Below are 22,129 nucleotides of genomic sequence, written 5' to 3'. Positions count from 1 at the left end.
CTCATTAGCAAACATCTGGGCTCAGGAAAATGACCGACCTGGAATGTGACTGGGCTACGGGGAGCTGCTCCCTCCCCGAGTCCAGGGAATGTGAGCTCCCTCCCGCAGGGCACGGGCTTGGGCCAGCTGTTTCCTCTAATCCCGTCAGCCTGGCCTCGACAGGGGTCCAAACCTCTGCACTCTCCTGGTGAAAGAGAGAAAACAAGCAGAGGTCTTCCTTCCCAGTCTGGCCCACTGACTCAGAAGGTTGGTACTGGGGCCCGCGAGAACCACAGTCCCTCCCTCTCCTGCAAGATAGAGACCAAAAGTGTCTATACATCCAAGTTTGTAGGTGGGAGGGGCCATGAGGACTCATCACAGAAGGTTCTGGAATCTACCTCCTTGGGTTTGAATCCTTGGTCCATCACCCACTGACTCTGTGCAAGCTGTGTCCTGTCTGGGCCTCGGTTTCCTCCTCGGTAAAGTGCAGCTGGTAACGGCATGTACTCTACAGAGTTGTTGTCAGGACTCATTCATCTATTTAACAAGTACTTATTGTGCCGACTGTGTGCCAGACAGGCACCGAGGTGTCGGGGACACGACAACAGGCTGGACCAACAAGGTCCCAGCCCTCAGGAGGCTTCAGTTCTGCAGCAGGGAGGCGGAGCGAATACACGTAAGCAAAAGCATGGGTTTCTCATAGTCTAAGTGCTGTGGAGGCACTAAACGAGCCCGAGTGAGTGATGAGCCACAGAAGACATCTCAAAGAGGTGACGTTTAAGGCAAGATTATGATGAGAAGGAGCCAGGATTCAAGGAGATAAATGGATGCAAAGTGCTCGGCACAGTTCCTGGAAAACAGCACGTGCTCCAGAAAATGAAAGCTATTTTAGGGAGGTTCGTGTATAGCAGAGAGAAGGCAGGGAGTCAGAGTCCCTGGATCAAGCTCAGGCATTAGCACAAAGCTTTCTCTCACCTTACTCAAGTAATGCACGTCCCGAGCCTCAGTTTCCTCATCTGTGAAACAGGGATTTTAATAGTGCCCACATGCACGCTTACTGGGAGAATTCACTGAGGCACACGGGCATGAAGCACAGAGCCTGGCACCGGCTCCGCCCTTAGGAAGTGAAAGCGACTAGCGACTAGCGTCACATTATCTCTTCCCACGAAGGAACAGGATTTGCCTAGGTTCACTCAGCGAGCCGGTAGCAGATCCAGGAGCAGAATAAGATCTTCTAACTTGGAGCCCACCCCCTGGGTTGGCTCTTGCCTCCTCCTGTCCCTGGGGGCTCAGAAAGCCGCTAGTCCCCATCTTGGGCTCAGAGAAAGCAAGAGGAGGTGATGCTGCAACGCGCTATGGGTCTGCCCCTGAAGGCTATCGAGGGTGTGGGAGGTGTGGCCCTGGCCGACGGGACAGCAGAAATCAGGCCTCAAGGGGAACTTGACCCCACGGAAAAATGTCAAATGCCCTAGGACTTCCCTGGTGGCGCAGTGGTTAAGACTGCATGATCCCAATGCAGGGGACCTGGGTTCGATCCCTGGTCAGGGAACTAGATCCCACATGCATGCCGCAACTAAGAGTTCATATGTCACAGCTAAGGAGCCCACCTGCTGCAACTAAGACCTGGTGCAACTAAATAAGTTAATTTTAAAAAATGTCAAATGCCCTTTGTAGGTAGAGTGGGAGACCAAAAATCAAGAAGAGGGATCAAGTGCTAAGAAGGGGGAGATGAGAAGAGCGGAGGGTCAGAGATGAGATCTAAATTCGGGGAATTTCAGAGTGGAAATTTAAACTCAAGTCAGTCTGACTCCAAGGAATGTCCTTTTTCCACTCCAGAGAGGCAGTGGTGGTTATGGCTGTTTCCTCATCTGTAAGAATGAACCAGGAATGTGGCCTAAATGCCAGGGACGGGGTGCGGGGGCCATCCTCGCTTCACTCCTTGTTTGCTTCCTCCTCCCCATCATGCTCCCTATTTTCCTCAGCTGGGGTTGCCTGACCCCATGGTAACACCCACCTCCAAGTAACAGCACTAGAGCTGGGCTCTCAGGAAAGGGCCTCGCGCCCGGAATTCCTCCGCCCTGCTGCTGCGGTAAACAGTAAATAGGGCTGCCAGGGTAGTGGGCAGCGCCAGGCAAGTCAGTCCTTTTATAATGTCCCTTCTCCATTGTTTCTTCCGTTCCTCAGCTCCCAGCAGCCCACACATATCCACAGCCTAGGAGAAGAATCTTTCTCTCTCCTCAAGCGTTGGTCCTTCTGTGCATGTAAAATATCCCACAGAACAGCTTTTTTTTTCCTTAAGGTTTTTGTGCTCCAGATAAATTCTTTGAAAAATCCTCCTGTTAGGGGCTTCCCTGGTGGTCCAGTGGTTAAGACTCTGCGCTTCCACTGCAGGGGCATGGGTTCACTCCGTGGTTGGGGAACTAAGTTCCCGCATGCCACGCAGCACAGCCAAAAAAGAAACAGTCCTCCTGTTAGGAACGTGGCTATTGGAGAAAAAGAAGGCACAAAAGAATATCACCTGCGGGTCTGTCCGGCCCCTCTCCCAGGGAGCGGCTTCCAACCTCATCCACCCATCAACACAAGGTACCTCGGCAGCCAGGTTTGTTCTCCACGAACCTGTCCTCCTAACCAGAGCATGGCCCCGAGTGACACCTGACTGGGGCTGAGCCAATCAAGTCCTCTCTCTCAGGAGTCCAAACAGAGGCGCGGGGACTGTGCTGGGAGCTGAATGCGTTGGGGACGGAATTCTAGAGAACTCTGGCCGCTGAAGGAGCTAGCGAGGGCTTGGTTCTCGCCCCTCTGCCCTCCATGTTCACCTTTCCTTGGACTCTTGGAACGTCTCCAGTATCTTACAATCTCAAGCTCATTTGAAGGAATTTGTTACTTACCTCCCCAAAAGTCTTGATTAAAAAAAAATCTTTTTTTTTTTTTTTTTGACCACTTACTAAGTGTTCACCCCAGAATCAGGAACTGGAGACGGAGTAAGGCATAAGGCCTTCCCGGGCAGGAAAAAGGACAGACACACCGACAACCAGAAGTAAAGAAGCAAAGGCAAAGCTCATTGGCAGGGAGGCTGCCCAGGCAGGAGGCCACAGAGCTTCAGAGAAGGGAGCAGTTCCAGAGAGCTGGCATGCCCAGGAAAGGCTTGCTGGAGGAACGAGGATTTAAACAAGGGCTCTGAGGTATAAGCAAGACTTGGGCAAGTCGAAAGAGCAGTCCACACCAAGAAAGAAAGGGCCCGGGAAAAGGGATTTGCATTGGACAAATACGTGGCCCTCAGACCTCCAGAGTACCGCAGCAGAGAACACTAACAGACACTTTCTGGACTGGCCCAGACGGAGCCTCAGAATCCTTCTTAACACAGCTCCTCTAGGCAGCCACCAAAATGGATACATTTGGCTTGTGAAATAAACTTATTTGAATGAATTTGGCACTCCTAGGAAAATGTATTTCAGGAATAGATAACTAGTTTGATTGAAATAGAGGTAATAGACTAACATTTAGTTTTTCAGCAAGTATTTATTGAGTATCTACTATGTGCCAGGCTTTATTCAGGTACTAAGGATACAGCAGTTAAAAAAAAAAAAAAAACCCTCCAAAACAATAAAAATATCTGCCCTCAGGGAGCTTACATTTTAGTGGAAGGAGACAGACAACCAACAAAATATGTAGGTAAAGATATAAACTGTGAGATCATGATAAAGGCCAAAGAGAAAAAGTAGCAGGGAAGAAGGGAGGGTTACAAAAACCAGAGCAGTCCAGGAGAGTCTCCCCGAGGACTCACTGAGTAAAGACTTGAAGGAGATGGGGGAGCGAGTTGTGTGGACACCTGGGAAGAAGAGAGGGAACATCCAATGTGTTCAGACACAGCGGGGACAGGACTGCAGCCGAGGAACTGGGAGTGGGTGGAAGGAGTCAAGGTCAGACTGGCACCAGGAGGGCCAGATAAGGTAAGGTCTCAGAGTCCACTCTACTGACTTTGGCTTTTTCTCCAAATGGGATGAAAAGCCATTGGAGGCTTTCAGCAGAGGACTGACATAATCCAGTTTGTTTTAACACTGGCTGCCGTGTGGAGAACAGATTTAACGGGGGCAAGAGTGATAATATAGTCTAATAACATCACTATATACCAAGCATTGTTCCAAAGGCTTTTCATATGTTCTCATAATAACCGTCTGAGGTGGCTACTAGCACCACTGCTCCCATTTACAGATGAGGAGACTGAGGCATGGACAGAGCAAGTAACTTCCAAGGCCCCACAGCACTGAGTGTCAGAATTGAATCCAAACCCCAAACGTGTGGCTCCAGAGCCCCTGCTCTTGGCCTCTATCTTACTCCATGGAAGGGGTGGGGGGCACATGGTAGGAGGTAGAGGCAAGGGCTACGAGGTGGGGGCCTTCAATGCTAGGCTGAGAAACACAGGCCGATATCTTGTGCATTACCGGGGAATCACTGGAAATGTCTGAACAGGAAACAACATGCATTAAACTGAGTTAAGACTGGTAGAAGGGGGAGAGGCTGAAGGCTGGGAGGCCCCTGGAAGCTCTGCAGAGATTCTGGCAAGGTGAGAGCAAGCCCCCAAGGGTGCCCTCCCTCAACGAAACTTAGGCTTTACCGATCACAGGTCCAGGCCCACAGGAAGTGTTGTGGCTGCTTTCTGGGGCCAAGAGAGAGGAGTCAAGAAATCTTATTCAATGTGACCACTGATTGACATGTTCAAAGCCTCACCTTCTGTGGCTCTATCTCCTGGTCTTCAAGAAGGGTATAGATTAAGGAAAGATCTATAATTACTTTGATACTCCTTGACAAGAGGACTTTTCCTGGTAAAACAAGGAGAACGTGGGTTTTATCCATGAAGTCCACCACAGAGAGAAGAGCAAGTCTGGAACAGTGGTGGGCCTTCATTTCTGTGGTATGAAAGAGTCCGTCACGGGATATCACAATTGATATACCTCCAGCTTAAAGAGGGATGATTCTTTTGATCATAATTTGTTACATAATTGATTATATTATAAAGGAATCTTATTTAGCTGGCTATTTCACTTTTCTCCTCAATAACAGAATGCCTGACCTCACATCTGCACCGTGTGACAGGAAGGGATCATTACAACTGTCTTACAATGAGGCCCAGAGAGATCAAGTGACTTGCTCATGATTACACAGTGACCCAGGGAAGCAGCTCAGATGAGAACAGAGGATGCTCTATGGTAAGAATTTTGGGAAGCCTTTCTTCCAATTGAAAGTCACTGACCCATAGAAATGACCAGTCAGGGCCACCCACTTAAAAAGGAAGTTAATTTAGGGGTTTTAAAAATATAGGAAACATTAAACACAGCTTCCTAATTGAAAAATAGTAAGGATAAAACTATTCCATAAACATAATAATAACAAAAAATGTACTCTGGGTCTTGATCACATCCAAAGGTATATAGAAGCAAGGAATGACAGGCACTGGAAGACATGCAAACAAAGTCTAAAAGAGACCAGAGACCACACACTCTCTCTCTCTCTCTCTCTCTGACTACCTCTCAAAGAACCACAGCATATTTCCACTCATGCACAAGTAGACCTAATTTATAAAATACTGCTCTTTGGAAATTAAATCCCTTAGAGCCAAGTTTCCCATCGTTAGATAAGGGAGCTATAGATGAGGGGAAGGCCAGACTAAACGCTAGGTTTTGGACTTACGAAATCAGTATAAACTCAAGGACACTCCCCCCCCCGCCCGCCTTATTTCCTAGCTCTGTCTGCTGAGAGGCCGAGAAGCAATGACACACTAACAGCGATAAGCACGCTTACTGACCTTGGTTTCTACCTACCATTCTCTACTAAAAGGAACTAGGAGAAATGGCTGACTCCAAGGCTGGGGTAAAGCAAATACAAGAAGAGTGTGGAATATCTCGTGCTTAAAAAATGACTAGATATGTCAAAAGATATAGGCACAGCTTCAAGGAGCTCCTATTAGACAAATCTGGACAATTTGAGTAATAAATATTGACAGTAATGGATTATCATCAATTTAATAAAACGAGAACCCACGAGTCCACACTGATATAAATGAATGATCAAATAAATGGGGGAAAAGGGAAAGTTATTCCTCATAGAATGTCAAATAATAAGGAATAATGAATTCAGAAAATCATCAATAGATGCTAAAACTCTGACAATTTGCTATGGAACAGGATATTTACAGCCTCAAAAGGATCTCCCCACAACTTCCTTATAAATTACAAAGAGAAAAATATTAAATTTACTGTAGAGAAACCAGGCAAACACCACTTTAACCAAGTGACCAAAGTTTACATCACTAATGTTGAGACAACTGGACATCACATGCCTCCTGATATGAGGTTCTGAAAAGGACACAACATCATCTCTGCCAAAGCTGCAAAACCTGAATTTAATCACGAGGAAACATCCGACAAACCCAAACTGAGAAACATTCCACAAAACAACTGGCTTGCACTCTTGAAAAATGTCAAGATCAAGAAAAAAAGCTGATGAACTGTTCTGGATTAAAGAAAGAGACTCAACAACTAAATACAATGCATGACCCTGGTCTGGACCCTAGACTGGGGGAAGCAGACAGACAATACATTGTTTTGACAATTTATAAAATTTGAACATGTACTGTGGATTAGATACCACTGCATTGATGTTAATCGCCTGATTTTGATAACTGCACCATGGTTATATAAGAATATCCTTATTCTTAGAAAATATACATTGAAGTATTTAGGGGTAAAAGGGTTTATCTCCAGCTTCCTCTCAAAAGGCTCAAAAAAACTATACATACACACACCAAGAACGATAAATGAGAAAAAAACGAACAATTGGTAAACATGGGTAAAGGGTACAAAAGACTTCCTTGTATTATTTTCACAGCTTCTCTGTGAGTATAAAATAGTATCAAGAGATTTCCCTGGAGGTTAAGAATCGGCCTGCCAATGCAGGGGACACGAGTTTGATCCCTGGTCCAGGAAGATCCTACATCCCAAGGAGCAACTAAGCCCGTGCGCCACAACTACTGAGCCTGCACTCTAGAGCCCACGAGCCACAACTACTGAGCCCGTGTGCTACAACTACTGAAGCTCACATACCTAGAGCCAATGCTCTGCAACAAGAGAAGCCACCACAGTGAGAAACCTGAGCACCGCAATGAAGAGTAACCCCTGCTCACTGCAACTAAAGAAAGCCTGCATGCAGCAACAAAGACCCAATGCAGCCAAAAATAGTCAATTAAAATATTAAAAAATAGTATCAAAATCAAGTTATCAAAAAATTTAACTCCCTAAAAGCAAAACATAAATGTAGCGAATATTACCAGTATACATTATAAAAACGGTTTCCATTTTCTACCTAGTGATGGGGGTGCATTTTACTGTCTATAAAGTATGTCTTAAAAAAAAAAACTAATTGAAAAGTGTATGCAGTTTTTAAGATACATAGGTCAATAAAATGTCATGCTTTACTACATTTTCAAGGATTTAGCAAAACTCATCAGTAATACTGATCTGAAACTCTGATTGACAATTATAGTTCTTAGTAATAAACATGGCAATTATTTTAACAAATATAGCTAATTTCAAATTGGATCAACTTGTTCTTATCAATTTAATAAACAATGAAACTGACTCTGATTTATTTCAACTAATTCTATCAAGTTTGTATCAAATCATGTTTGGCTTAAACCACTTCGAATGATCCTTCCCAGTTTAAACAGCTTTCAACCAGCGTAGTAGAGCAGTTAAGTGTCTGGGTTCTGAAATCAGGTAAAAATCCTGCCTGTATCACCTCTTGGCTGGTTACCCTTGAGCAAGTTAATTTATCCTTTCAAAATCTGTTTCTTCATCTATACAATGAGGATAATAGTACTGCTGTCACCAAATTGTAAAAATTAAGCATCATGATATACATAAAGCCTTAGAATAGTAACTAACATAGAGTAGATGCCCAATAAATACAAACTATTATTATATATTCATTGAAGTGATCAAATTAAGTCCTGCCAGGCTCAAACTGGCTAGATCAGGACTGAAGATGACTGACAGCTGATAATGAGCTCCTTTTTCTAGTCCCAGTTTCTTCCCTATTAAAGACGCATCTTCTGCCCACTCCTGAATTCCTCCAGAATTCTTGACATCGTCTTCCTCCACTTACATCTTCTGGCTTTGAACTCCTTAAGTGAGGATCGCACTATCGAAGCCAATTATCCTGAATGCAAATGTTCCATCCTCATTCCGTTTCCCACCAGCCAAGAAGCCCCCGGAGCCCTTGGGTTCCCATTCTATTTCTTCAGTGACCATTGTCTTCCTTCCCCTCTTGGCCTGGCACTGAGGCCATGTGCTCAGTATGTAACTCTGGTCTTTGAAAAGCTCGAGTGGAGTTTCAGGAGGCTTTACTCATGCATGTCTCAGTGGAGTAGGATGAAAATATGACACCGATGCTTGTTCATGAAGATGCATAATATTGCGTTTTCCAACAATTTTCAGACTTTTCATCACCAGGAACTCATTTGAGACACCCATTCTCTCCCTCAGATCTTGCTTAGACTCTAAGAGCCAACTCCTTGAGGCCAAGGATTATGCCCTCTCTCTGTTCTAGAACAGTCCCCTGAGTACCTATCATTAATACCATGCACTTTATACTAATTCAAATAGCAGCATCCTCTTTTGAAACACTCATGTTAGCATATACATTTGACCCTCAGTGTCTGTAAGGTAGAGATTATCTTATCCTCTCTTGACAGATGAGGAAACTGAAGTTTGAAGAGACTAAGGAACCCCCACAGTCACATGGCAAGTAAGTGGCAGAGCAGGAACTTGACCCATGTCGACCGACTGGGAGCCCTAAGCTCTTCCCGCGTATGCCCCGCCCCTCCCTTGTTCCCTGCTCCCCGTCCGTGCCCTCCGTTCAAGGCACTTTACCGCTGTAGCAGTTACCCTGACTCTCACACTTGTTGCAAACGAGGCTGCTCAGTGAACACGGGAACATCTGCCCTGCTCCTGCCCAGGTCTGTTTACCCCGACAACATCCTTTAGTGCCCAAGGGGACGTGGTGCTTGCAGCACACTTAAAGAGTGGTGATAGCTTCCAGATGACCTTGTGATTCTAAATTTAACATTCCTTTCGGTGCTGAGAATTTCCACTTTCTCCCTTCCACCCCTTGGCATTTATGTAATTAGAAAGCATGCTACAGGAGATCATTTGTCTCAGCAGCACTCGGGATGAAGGCTGTTCCAGCCCCATGGAGAACATCCTTGTGGAAAGACTTTGCAGAGTTTATTTGGACAGGTTCAAAAATAGTCCTTCAACAATACAATCAGATTGAACCACGACAAGTAAAATGTAATTATGGCTTGGTTACATTAAAAAAAAAAAGTAAACAATGAGGTTTGGGAAAACTAAAAGCAAAAGTACATTTTCTTCATTCCCAATTTTTGCATCTCCCACAAGCAGGATTACTGCATCCGTGGATCTTTTGAAATGGGTGAGAGAGGATGAGGACCAAGGAGACAGCTCAATGGAGTATGTTCTGAGGCCGGTTCTCAGAACAAAGGCATACTTCTGCACAAGGCAAATGCAGCCTGATAAAGGCTCCCCCAGCAGGTCCTCATGATGCCAAAGTCATTCACCTAAATGAGTTCAAAATACATATTGTTCTGGGCCAAATTACACAGTGTCAAGTTCAGACTGTATGTATTTATATATGTTGGCAGGGCAGGCCACTTTTGGGGCGCCGCAGTTTTATCCCAGTATCCTGTGCCCAGTTGGGTTCCCATCGCTTTCTCCCCAAACCCATGAAGCTCCTTGTATTTGGTTCCAGAAGGGCAGACAAGAAGCAAAGTCAAAGTTTCACAAGTCCATAAAGGAAAAGGGCCCCAGAGGACTTGAATTTGTAACGAAACTTAAAGTAGAACAGAATGTGTGCCTTTGCCAACAAGCTGGGACTTTCTGAAGGTTGATTTGAGATGGGGGCAGGGAGAGGGGACAAGATTGAGCATTGTGCTTTGGGCCAGTCTCTGCTAAGAGCTACAAGGCGGGAATACAAAGTACTCTGGAGCAAAAGCAAACAGCCAATGCTTCCCTTGGCTGGCCTTTGCCCAGAACTATTCCCTCACAAAGCTCAGCTTCTCAAAACACACAAGTGGTGTTTCAAAGATGCCGGGCAAAGGGATTCATCCAAATAAATGCCTAAAACCTAGTAACCAATGAGACAGAGAAATCTGATTCCAGTGTCCATTTCCATTCCATATTCTACTGACATATCTAGGAATTAGTGGGCATGTTGTATTTTCTGTTTTTGTCTTTTTTGGAAGGGGACCTGTCATTCTCTTTGCCTGAATAAAGTTGGAAAAATTGGAATGAAATTGTAACTTTTAAAGGAAATATGGAGGAGACAAGTGTACGAGATAAAACAGGTTGTAAGGTAACTTTTAATTACTTGAGTGACTCGATCATGGAATGAAGAGGGCAAAGTGAAGAACAGCAGAATGGCCGGGGCAAGCCATGACCATGACTTACAGTCCTGGGCTCAGGCCCATCTTTGAGCTTCAGCGGATCCAAAGAAATGAAAAAGCCCAGGGAGCAGAGGAGCCTGGACAGCGGGAAGGGCCAAGAGCTACTGCTGCTTGTTCTGGTCCAGAGTTTAGCACATCTTTCTGGGAAGGGGGCTGGGGGGAAGGATGAGGAAGGAAAAAGGGAGAAGGTATTTCTACCCTGAATCTACTCAATAGGACACTTGCAAGGACTGTCTAATCAATGTTGCAGAATTGGGGTCAGACCCCAGCTCTACCCTGATGCCCACCCCATCCCTCCACACCTCTCCCGCCCTGGCATACTCTGGCTATACTGACCTACTTGTGGTTCCCAACAATAAAATGCACTGCCAGGACTCTGAGCCTTTGCAAAAGCTACTTTCCCTCTCTTCCTGTCTGTCTGGAAGGTCCAATCACCCTCGAGTCTCAGTCCATGTTCTCTCCTCCTCTGCCAGGCTACCCCAAGGAGACTTAAGTGCTCCTCCTTCTCCTTTACTCTCACTGCACTTTGTCTACACTCCTCCCTGTCCAGTGTCAAAAGCGTGTGCGTATCTGGTTTTTTTTTTGGCACACGGGCTTAGCTGCTCCGCGGCATGTGGGATCTTCCTGGAGCTGGGATCGAACCTGTGACCTCTGCATTGGCAGGCAGATTCTTAACCACTGCGCCACCTAGGAAGCCCTGTGTATCTGTTTTTGCATCAGACTCTAAGCTCCTTGAAGGGGCCCGTGTCTTGTCTCTCATCCATTTCTCTCTGCTGCCTGTAACTAGGCTCACGGCAGATGCTCAATTAACATTTAAAGGGACAAGCTGGATCAAGTTCCGCCCATCTTAATTTCATTCTCAAGAAAGAGAAAGGAGATACGAAAGACTGAGCTCTGAGATTCCACACATTTTCAGAAGAAATTCAGAAGATGCTCAATTAACATTTAAAGGGACAAGCTGGATCAAGTTCTGCCCATCTTAATTTCATTCTCAAGAAAGAGAAAGGAGATACGAAAGACTGAGCTCTGAGATTCTGCACATTTTCTGTCTAGCCTCCTTGGTTCAAGTGAAACCAAAGGCATAGACTCACAGAGGGGCATGAGCAGTGGCCCTTTCATCCTCAGCCTTCAGCTGCTACGTGAAGATGAAATCAACCCCAAACATGGCCTTTGGGCCAGCTGTGTGAGCCACGAGCTCTCCCCCAGGACAGAGCCCCCAGTGCTGAGGCCCGGACGGTGCTGGGCTCCCTGCAGCTGCGGGAACCGTGACATCAATGGCGTGAGCCGCCGACACAGTGAGGTTCCGTACCTGCCAAAACAGCCAGCGACCCGACCTCGGCACAACAGACACAGCTGAGATGTGCCCGGCCTGGTCCAATGATAAGAACAACATACAGGTTTTAAAGAACTGCCAGAGCAAGTGAGGATCCTCAAGGCATTTGTCATCTTCCTCGGACAACGCAGCAGCACTCTTCAAGCTCCAGTTTATGAGGTGGAAGCAGTTCTGAAACTACACGTTAAGGGGCAAGTGGGGAGGAGGAATACACAAAGGCTGTGGTTGCAGGAAGCCTCTAAAGAGTGGCTGGGACCAGGCGGTTACAGCTGCTGGCAGTTCGAATATACTTTTCCTCCTGCCCGGAGACCAAAAGCAAAGAAACGCAGGCAATGCACTGGGCTGCCTATTTTTGTTTAATTTATTTCTTTTAAGACCACCTCCTTGCAATTTCCAGAGAGAAAATACAAAACAAGAAACAGACTTGGTTTCAGATACATAAACAGTGTGCTGGAGTTGAAAGCATTACTGATAACATTGTTACAGAAGAGTGTCAGCTTACTCCAGGGCACTTCAGTATTCCTGAGGAATAAACATGATTTCTCTTTTCCTCCCACTGGGATGTTCTCAGGTGTAAGTCACTGCTCCTGCTCCTGCAAAGTAAGGACACTCAGGTTAGAACTGTGTGCACAGCATTCTGACAATCCTCTCTCACTTGCAGCTGCAGGTCAGACCCAGAGGACCAATGGGCCCCAAGTCTTACCACCCTGTTTGCTTTTCATCTGCCTCCCAAGAGGACTGTATCCCTCCAGCCCAGGTTCTTCAGAGTGGCTCCTCAACCTCTGACGGGGGGAAACAGAAAAGGAACACAACAGGGCTAAACAGTCGGTACCTGGATAACCGTATTCCTAAAACCCAGCAAAGGGACAGATCCCAGGTGAGTGGAAAGAGCACGGCTCTGGAGTCAAACGGCCTACTAATGAAACTTTGGCAAGTTTCTTAACCTCAGTAAAACTCGGTTTTCTCATCTGCTGAATGAGGGTAATAAAACCTCTCTCACAAACACACTGGGAGAGAGGTCTAGAGAAAGAATATAAAGATAAAGCACCTAGGATGGCCCACAGGGCGTAGCAGGCACTCAGCAAGCAATTACCATAATATGACGACACTGAAAAAGCCCTGAGTTGGAATTTTGTTCCTCTTTTCAGAGAATGGAGGATGACAACATCAAGGCACAGACTCAAGTTCAGATACAGTTACAAGGCCATTTTGGAGCAGTCACACAAGGCCGTAAAAACTATAACAATATTTTCCACAGTAACTCCCGGCCATTAAATATATACACATATAATCACCCCGGAGCCATTATCCATGACAACTCAGTTTGGAACAATGAAAACACTTCAAACAATTAAAAGACCTGAAGCTCCTCTCCCTGTTCCTTTATGTTCTCCTCTTAATTCAGCTGTGGTGCCAACAGAGTGAGGCGCCGGGAGCTGTGGAAACTGCCTGCCGTCAGCGCTGGTGCCACGCAGCTGCACCCCTGCTCGCATGGTCCCTCTGATTACCTCACCCTGGCTTTGGCGCAGGGATGGGTCGTGACTACGGAGAGCCCGCGAGAGGCCTGCCAGGCTTTCCCGCTGGCCGACTCCCCTGCTCCCAGTCCTCTCCCCAGGCCCGCACGGGCGGGGCAGGAGGCAGCCAGCAGCCTGAGCACATTCTGAGATAGAGGCTACCAAGCTGTGGTAGCATACTATCATTTCAGATTTTGTGACCCTTGTGGCTACAGCTTTTGACCAGAACTGGGTCAAAATGTACCCCACTTTCTGCCCTCCTTGTTATCATGGTGAAACAATGGGTGAGTCAAGCACCCTTTCTTGATTGGCCTCAACTGTAAGAACCAACCTTTCTATTTATATAGCACCTTGTAGCTTAAAAACATTTTCACATTTAATCCTCACAACAGCCCTGTAGGCAGAAATTACTACCCTCATTTTATAGATAGAGAACAATCTCAGAAGCAAAAAACTCTAGAGCACACAGAAAGCAAGTGATGGACCAGGACTCACATCTGGGTGTCCTGGCTTCTATGCTCTTTCCACTGGCCCCCTGCTGCCGCCCAGGTCAGTGACTCTAGCTCAGAGGGTCCAAGAAAGTACACGATTCCACACATCCAGAGAATGTGAAGAACTAACTCTTCATGAAGATTGTGTTGCCATAAAGCTTACGTCCTAGTAAGCCTAAGGCCATGAGCACATTTAATAAGATACACGATAATTTACTTCATTCATCTATTTTACATTTATTTGAGCACCTACTTTGTTCCAGGCCCTGGGGATACAAAAATAAATACCACCTCTGTCCAAAGGCTGCTACACATAAAAACTTTAGGAAACATGCTACCTCCTTCCTCTTGAGGCAGGTGTTACCCTTTTCCATCTTGTCTGCATCATTAAAAACCCATCTGTAGACAAGGACTTCAGCAGAATCATGTGGGCCTCACAGTCAAGAACCTGCCCTCTTCAGTAGAAAGCAGAATAACGGCTGAGTTCAGAAGTCTTTAGATTTAGCTTGAATGTGTGTGAGATGTTTAGAGGGCACTCTAAGATCTTGAACAAAGGTGCTACCTACAGATATCAGATATTTAATACGGATCTACTTTACCCAAATGATAAACACTGAAGCAGGTTCCTGAGCACTTAGGATCTTAGTAGTGCCACAATGACATAACAGTTTATTGATACTTTATGTACCCTAAAGAATTCTTCGGGGATCCAGGAGAAAGAAAGAGAAATATCAATTCTGTACATACTTTGACATATTTTCCATGTAGAAGATATGGAGCCTGGAAATCATGCTGACAGTTGGAGTAGGCCATTCCCAATCCCATTCCAGAACCAAAGGCCAATGGCCACATTCTTCCTGGGGAGCAGAAAAGGAAAATCCCAATAGGGAACCATTAAGAGAAAATAAAGCTCTTCTCCGGCTTAAATACATTTGCTTAGGGGTCAATAAACACTCAACATGCATCATACTGATGACTATAATATGCCATACATTTCTGTCAACGTTTAATCACAGCCAGAAAAAGGGAGAGGGGCCTCTCTCAATTACCCACGCTGCTAGATGTGAGGTATTAATGAGTGGTACATTATGAAAACAGTAGACACAGCTGAACCTTTTAACTTTTCTATGTCAGTTCTAACCATGTGCTCATTTTAACTAACTCTTAAACTTATCAGAAATAATACCACCTTTCAGTAAGGTTTTTGAATTTTTAAATATGTAAGAATTTCACCAATATTTACATATTTTGATTCTAGTAAGTCATGAGGTTTACTTAAGCCAATGCCATAAATGATTATTTCACATCAGCACTACGTGTTAATTGTGATTCTCTAGTTGTGTATTCCCCACCAGTTCTTCATGGAAAGAGGTCAAAGTGACCCCTTTGGCTTCTACTCAATATACCAATTGCAGAAGTTCTTCCACAAAATTAAAGGGACATTTCCTGCCCTTTGCTTAGGAGAATTTCTGGCCAAAAGTCATGTGTATTTTCTGGTCTACTTCTTTTTCTTACCAATAGGACTCTTGTTTTCAAGTTCCTTTAGAAAAAATTATAATTAATTAGAATTATTTGAGCGTGCAGATTTGCCCAAATGACTCACTGGCATGAAGTACAGGCTTTTTTAATGAGATCATATTTAAGCTATCAGGTACCCTGACTCAATGCTCAGGGGGGAGTTCTGGAGATACCCAACCCATCTGACCTCTCTGAGAGCACGGTCTTTGTCTAGCTCATTTTACAGTGGCCTACCTACACCCATAAATGGATGGACTGGCAGCCAAGAAGCCATGCCTTCCAGAAGTGTTCCTGCCATGTGTACAGACACACTAGGACATTATATGTTGTAAAAGTAGTAAGAGTTACACTTACTTTTAAAGAAGGTAAGTGAAAAAACAAGTCCTAATCCAAAACCAGTACCTACAAAGAAGGAGGAAAAACATGTTAAATATCTTAATAGTAACCTGACAAAAATAAAATGAACATTTCATAGATGTCCACACCTATAAAAGAGATTTTTTTAATTTGGTAGAGTGATTTTCTCATTTCTAACCTTCCTTCTTGCTGTCAGAGGCTTTATCTATGCCTTTGGTCCCTTTGCCCCAACAAGGGGTAAGAACTTTCTTCCCCATTCTGTCTAGACAAGTGCAGGGAGTGGGGGAACAAGCCAGGAGACAGTTCCCAGGCAGATGCTCTCTGCACTGCTTGCGAGTAGCCTCCAGCACCTTGGGCTCCCCTACCTGTCTTCCTCAGGGGTGCCACAGCCAGCACACCAGGTAAACAATGTCAGCAGGAAGCGCCCCTTGTGGTTTCAGCCCTTTGAGTGACGGCTACTTTCTGAGGACAATGGAGAGGAGTGATGCAGTACAGCTGCCAAAGGTTGTCACAAGCCAGACACAAGTCAGCGTGTCCGGACAGAGAGAAAGCACTTCCTCAAACGTGGACATTAATCCGCTCTCCTCGTTTTATTCACGGGGCATTTTTAACCACTATCTTTCAAAATAAAATAACAAATGCAAGCCTGTTTTAATGATCTGGTAGAAAAAAAAATTTTTAATACCTAATTTTAAATCAAACTTCACAGGAATCTAAACTTGGGGGGAGAAAAAAAAAGGCTAAATCCTCATTTTGACCAACATTTCTCAAACTTTGGTCATTGCTACAGTCGTAATTTTTGCTAACGCGTACATCGTCTGCACACGTTATTTTCTTTAAAAAAACCATCAATGTATGTATTGAATTATATACATTCAACCTCAACTTAAATAATATTGGTAGAATCATAGATTTGAGTGCTAGCTATATTTTTTTCATAAGATGTGTTAAGATGTAAGTAGAACCATTAAAATAAAAACATTTACCTGTGGTACCACTTGAGAAAAAAAAATCATCTCACATACTATAGAGATACATGTCCCAAACTCTGAGATAAACTTATTTTTCCATTATCAAAAAAGTAAGTTACATATGCCAAGGAAGACAGACAAGATCCGACTTTTTTTTTCCCCCGGACTTGACCGATAATTGTTTTCAGACTTTTCAGAGTATTCTGATGCTCTTTACTAAGTGTCTGCTCCACAGTCCAACAGAGCCCTCGACAAACCTCTTTACAATTAAGCACCATATAAAGTCCCAATTCTCACTTGCCTTACTGGTTTTCAAATACGTGCTGTTGAATTTCCAAGAGCTTCTTCCCTGTCTAACCGTGAATTTAGGCTACTGCAGTGTGAACACTCAAAGTACTCCTCAGTCAACAAACCTAACCTTTCTGCTCCAACACAGAGAACTTCGTCTTGAGCATGTAAGCTAATCCTCACCTTTTCTGCGTCATCTATGCAATAATCCAGCTGATGCTGGCCTGAAGAAAGTGCTTATGCTATTATCCCGAATGATTTCTGATAATTTTCTCTGTCTATATGTGGCCATGATGTGTTTCCTTCCTATGACTATATCCTATACAAATATAAATTTTAATAAAAATCATTACTTTGTACTGTCCAACAGACCCTGCATTAGGCACTGGTGCCCAACTTAAATGCAGCGTCCGAGGATCACTCATGTCCCAATTTCCGTGTAATTTAATAAAATGATGGAAAACTAGTCAGTTTACAGGCCACAATAGTTAACCTATCCAAGGTTGACATAAAGAGAAGGAAAAGGAGCAAATATCAGTATTTTCCATGAGTACTCAACATTCCCTCCCTACTCTACCAAAAAAAAATTATCTTTTAAACCAAACAACACCCTAATATGGTATTACCCCCCAGTTTCCAGATGCAGAAAATAACTTGCTCAAGGACATGTGTAGTTAGTGGAAGAGCAATGAACTGGGCCCAAGTCTGCCAGACTCCACAGCCACTATACCCACTACATCCTAACACTGGATTCCCCCTACAATTTCAGCCCCTAAACAATCACTACCTCTCAAGGGAAATTGAAGTGTCAAGATTTCTACTGCCAGTGAGGTAGGATACAGCCAAAAACCAAATTGTGCTCTCCATGCAACAGCCCAGAATACTAGGCAACCACGGTGGTAACAAGACCACACAAGGCCAGATGGGCTTGTTCAGATTCATTCCCAAACTAATCCTACAGCACATGTCACAGACACAAGTCTACCTGGGAGGTGTGACTCCAGAACTTCAGAGAAATGGCAACTATTGCGACTGATGCTCCTCGGCAAGAAGCTGCTGTTGCTTGGTTTAGAAAATGGCACAGGGTTCAATTTCAAAGCAACTTGTCTCATCCCCTTGCAGCTGGAAGATGAGTAAGACAGTAAATTGGTACTAGCAAATGAGGTAAAGAATTTGGACTGGGCTACAGATTTCAAACCAGGCAATGGGATGGGGAGTTAGGCCAGTAAAAACATAATGGCTTACAATCAGAGCTTTTGGTCTTCTCCATCTGGAAGGCAATTTTTTGGCAAACAAATCAAAAGCCCAAAAGGAAAATATTTCAACATTTTTCTTGTCCCTCTGATTCCATGCCTGTCTCTCCTATTTTCCCCCAAGGAAAGAAAGCTCGCTGATGCTCAACTTTTCCTAACAGTAGACCAAGAACGATGCTAAACCCACTGCTACCAGTATCACTCAACCATAATGAGGAGAAATGCTTCAACATCAACCAGTACAGAGTAGAGAATCTTTCCTCTCTAGACTTCTTTTAAGTTCAGATATATGCCCAACCACCCAGTTTCACTCCTATTAAAGGCGTTTAACTGCAAGTATAAATATGAGATCAAAATCACAGTTCAGACTAGCCCAAAGACAGAGTGTACTCTATGGTCTTAGTTAAATTGGGCTGCTACATCTTCAGTTCTTATGAGTGATTTTTCCTCTCCATTTCTGTATTTTTAAAACACAAAATACCAAGCCTGTTCTCTTCAGAAAAAATAATATGGAAAATGATATTTAAATGCCAACATCTTACTTTAAGTTAGCTATCTCAGTTATTTAAGAGATAAACAATGGTGGAACTGCTGATGAGTTTTACAGGTTCAAGTTCACACATGCTCAATTTTCTTTTAAAAGGCAACATGTTGCTTCAAAGAAAGTCCCACCTGATCAGGGGACACCAACTCTGCAGCTGTTTCCACTAAAGATTGGCACTTCTAGGCCAGGTTTAAACTTCATAACAATAAAACATGAAAGGTTTGTCTTACAATAAAAACAAACCAACATGGAAAAGAGAAGAGTTTTCTCTGCCTTTGGCCACTTTTTTTTGTTGTTGCATGACAAGTTCTCTTAGAAGAAAAAAGCCAAAGGAAAAAGTACAAAGCATTTTTCACCTTCCCTGGAAGCAAATATTTAACTAAGAATAAAATTTATATAACTCTGCCTCCCTTTTTAAAGCCTGTTCTTTTGGCCCATGCTGTCTGGAATGACAAATAACCCTAAAGTAAAGAAATGCCTGAATGTAGGTACACATCTTCCTAAGGCAAAGTCCACCAAGGGGCGCGGGGGGGGGGGGGAGGGGGGGGAGGTGTCGGGAAGCAAGGTTGAAAAAAAGAAGAAGAAGAAAAAAAAAAAAACACCCCACAACAGAGAAGCCTTATGGAATTGACATTAGGCAAGAAGCCCATGCTCTGAAACCATTTCTTCTGGAGAGGAAAAAGAATTGGCACAAATTCTTTCAAAAAGAAATTACTCCAAATCAATCTAACCCTGCACTTTAGTGCATGCTTAGTGCCCAAAAGGATATCATAAAACCAGCTAGTAGATAAATACACATTTTTAGAAAGAAGCAATTTCTTAACAGTTCATCTGATACTATTTTAGTAACAAAACAACAGAGAACTTGCTCCACTAACTACATTAAAAAATACCGCCTTATCATATGCCCATGTGGATTTTATAACAAATTTAAAAGAATAACAACCAACAGCAGTATACCAGTGTACACCCTAAGCTACATTTTGTTTGAGAAAGGGGTGGGGGATCTATGTTGATGGCCATTACTGTGATATATGGACCATTTCTAGTTAATCAATGCAGCTTTTAGCAAGAATTCTTTGCTCTCACCATGCCACATATCATAAAACTTGACCTCACTAAAATATTGAGAAAGCAATCATAGTCAGCAAGAATTAAGAAGCAGTATATACAATCTAACTGCAATCCTGGGGTAGAAACGTACTTTTTTCTTTTCCTGGCTGCGCCGGATGGTATGCAGGATCTTAATCCCCCAACCAGGGATTGAACCCAGGTCCCCTGCAGTGGAAGCACTGAGTCTTAACCACCGGACCGCCAGGGAAGTCCCAGAAATTTACTTTGGATATCAGTCCCTAAGCAGAACAAGTTGGAGCAATGAAGGTTCCTATGGAATCCACTTTGTAGAAGTTGCAATTATCAATGGACTTTCAACTGAGGAAGAACAACTCATTGTTGGGAGAGGCATAAAAAAATCCTCAGAAAGTCACTTAGAAAACATTTCTATGAAAGACTGATCATAGGGGAAAGAAGACCACAGACCCACTTTATTTATCAATAATTGATTATATAATTAAGATCTCACTCCAGCTTATAGTTAAGATTTTAAACAAAGCTCCCAAATTAATAGTCCAATGTGTAGTTATCCATGCTAAATTTTGATCTGCATCTAAAAATTAAAATTGCAAAGCAACTCCATTTTCATTTGTATAATAACATATCAAGATGTATGAGCAAAAACATAAGTACCATATTCAACTGGCAGATTATCTATATGAGAAACTACAGGAATTACAAGCAAGTTTTTAAGATCCTAGGAGCCACATGCCAAACAACTTTATTCTTAAATGTCTGAAAGAAAAGATACAGCTTCCAAAAAATGAGAGATTTACTCTCCTGCTGAGTGGGATGGCAAGAGCACTGATGCTGCCTTGAAACAGGCCCAGCTCAGACCACCACGCCACCCTCGCCTGCCAGCTCTCTGACCTAGCCCGCCCTCAACGTGCTCATGTGTAGGGTGAAAACCAGGGCTGTTGTATTAGGAAAATGTAAGGTATCTGCAGTGTCTGACACAGACAGCAATAAATGGGAGTAAGTTCTGCCACCTCTAAAAAACTCAAAAGATGTCAGAACTGTAGTATAATAGTTAATCCTCTATTAAAACACAGCTCCCTGGCTTGCGGAGGGTCACACCGTGGGGGAACCACGGCTGAAAACCAGAATCTTTTTTCCCACTCTGCATAGTTGACTTTATTTCATAGGCATTAGCAACTGTTTATAGAAATACATCAGGTTTTGATACATATTTTCTAAAAATAGGGGATTTCTTCAGACTCACTGCTGAACCAGAACATTTTGCTTTAAAATATAATAAAGATTTTCCTAGAGCTGTCTTGTGTTTAATAAAGCTATACTTGAGCTTTGAACATGGATTAATATCAAACTGACCTATTTAGAATGGGTGTGCTTTCCTGTTCAATCATGTTTCCATCAACACTATAACAATCATCAAATGCATTTGTTATGACAGAACAAACAAGAATGTGCTTTTATAGAAAAGTACCCTTGGGACTGACTTTAGTGAGAATTACATTTCCAAGAAACATTCCTGATTTATGAAAGATGCTCAGGGCCCAATTTATGACGGGAAAAAATAGTTTTAAGTTAACTCCAAACTGTGTTACTTAATCCTTTGAGGCAGAGACAGATTGTCCCAGGTGTCCATGTGTAAATGCCAAGTCATGTGAATTAACCAAGAAAGTGTGCCAGACCAACGGCCCAGAGATGGTGAATGTGGTCTGTGTCAATCAGCTTCTCACAACATTGCTGTAGGGCACGTAGGAAATAGACTAAGAAGGTGGCTATTTTACAAGACCTTAACCTTCCTGTGCCTATCAAACTAGACAGAGGCTGAAACATCTGTAGGAATTTCTTGGGTGGACATCACTTACCAGGATTCTGATCAGAATAAGTAAAGCAGTCAGCAGAAAGGAGTGAAGATAGGGAAGGTAAATGTGGAAGTCGTTAATGGTGTGCTCTGCTTCAAGAAAAGCTAAACTCGCAAAAAGCGTCCTTTTAAATGTGTGCATATAGCACACAATCTAGCTTTAAGAATTCTGACAGCTGTATGACTTTCCAGGAATGCACAAAAGAAACACTGCTGTACACATTTTACTGAAATATAGTTAGTTAATTCACATGTGGGCATAGTATGTAGGAAAATGAAAAGAAGCTCTGAAGACTAAGGGACACTGAAAAAGTTCAGAATGATTAAGTTTCAATAAATACAATAAAAGGTGCCATGCATTACATTTGGGGGGGGGGGGGCGCTTTGGAGGTACTAACATTTATAGAGTGGCAGGCAC

The 22,129-nt window shown here is 43.6% G+C and overlaps 1 protein-coding gene across 1 annotated transcript in view; it reads right to left on the bottom strand.

Moving 5' to 3' along the window:
• Positions 1–12,174: 12,174 nt before the first annotated feature.
• MICOS10 (mitochondrial contact site and cristae organizing system subunit 10) overlaps positions 12,175–22,129 on the bottom strand; it is a 34,122-nt gene continuing 24,167 nt past the window's right edge. The window contains exons 2-4 of the mRNA XM_057706211.1: positions 15,709–15,756; positions 14,584–14,693; positions 12,175–12,424 (exon numbers count right to left, since the gene is read on the bottom strand). Of these exons, the coding sequence (XP_057562194.1) occupies positions 12,410–12,424; positions 14,584–14,693; positions 15,709–15,756 (173 nt within the window). The 3' untranslated portion in view covers positions 12,175–12,409. The remainder of the gene's footprint in view (positions 12,425–14,583; positions 14,694–15,708; positions 15,757–22,129) is intronic.

Source organism: Hippopotamus amphibius, chromosome 1 (assembly GCF_030028045.1).
Source record: "Hippopotamus amphibius kiboko isolate mHipAmp2 chromosome 1, mHipAmp2.hap2, whole genome shotgun sequence".
In the NCBI taxonomy this organism is placed as follows: Eukaryota; Metazoa; Chordata; class Mammalia; order Artiodactyla; family Hippopotamidae; genus Hippopotamus; species Hippopotamus amphibius.
This window is presented reverse-complemented; position numbering and strand designations above follow the sequence as displayed.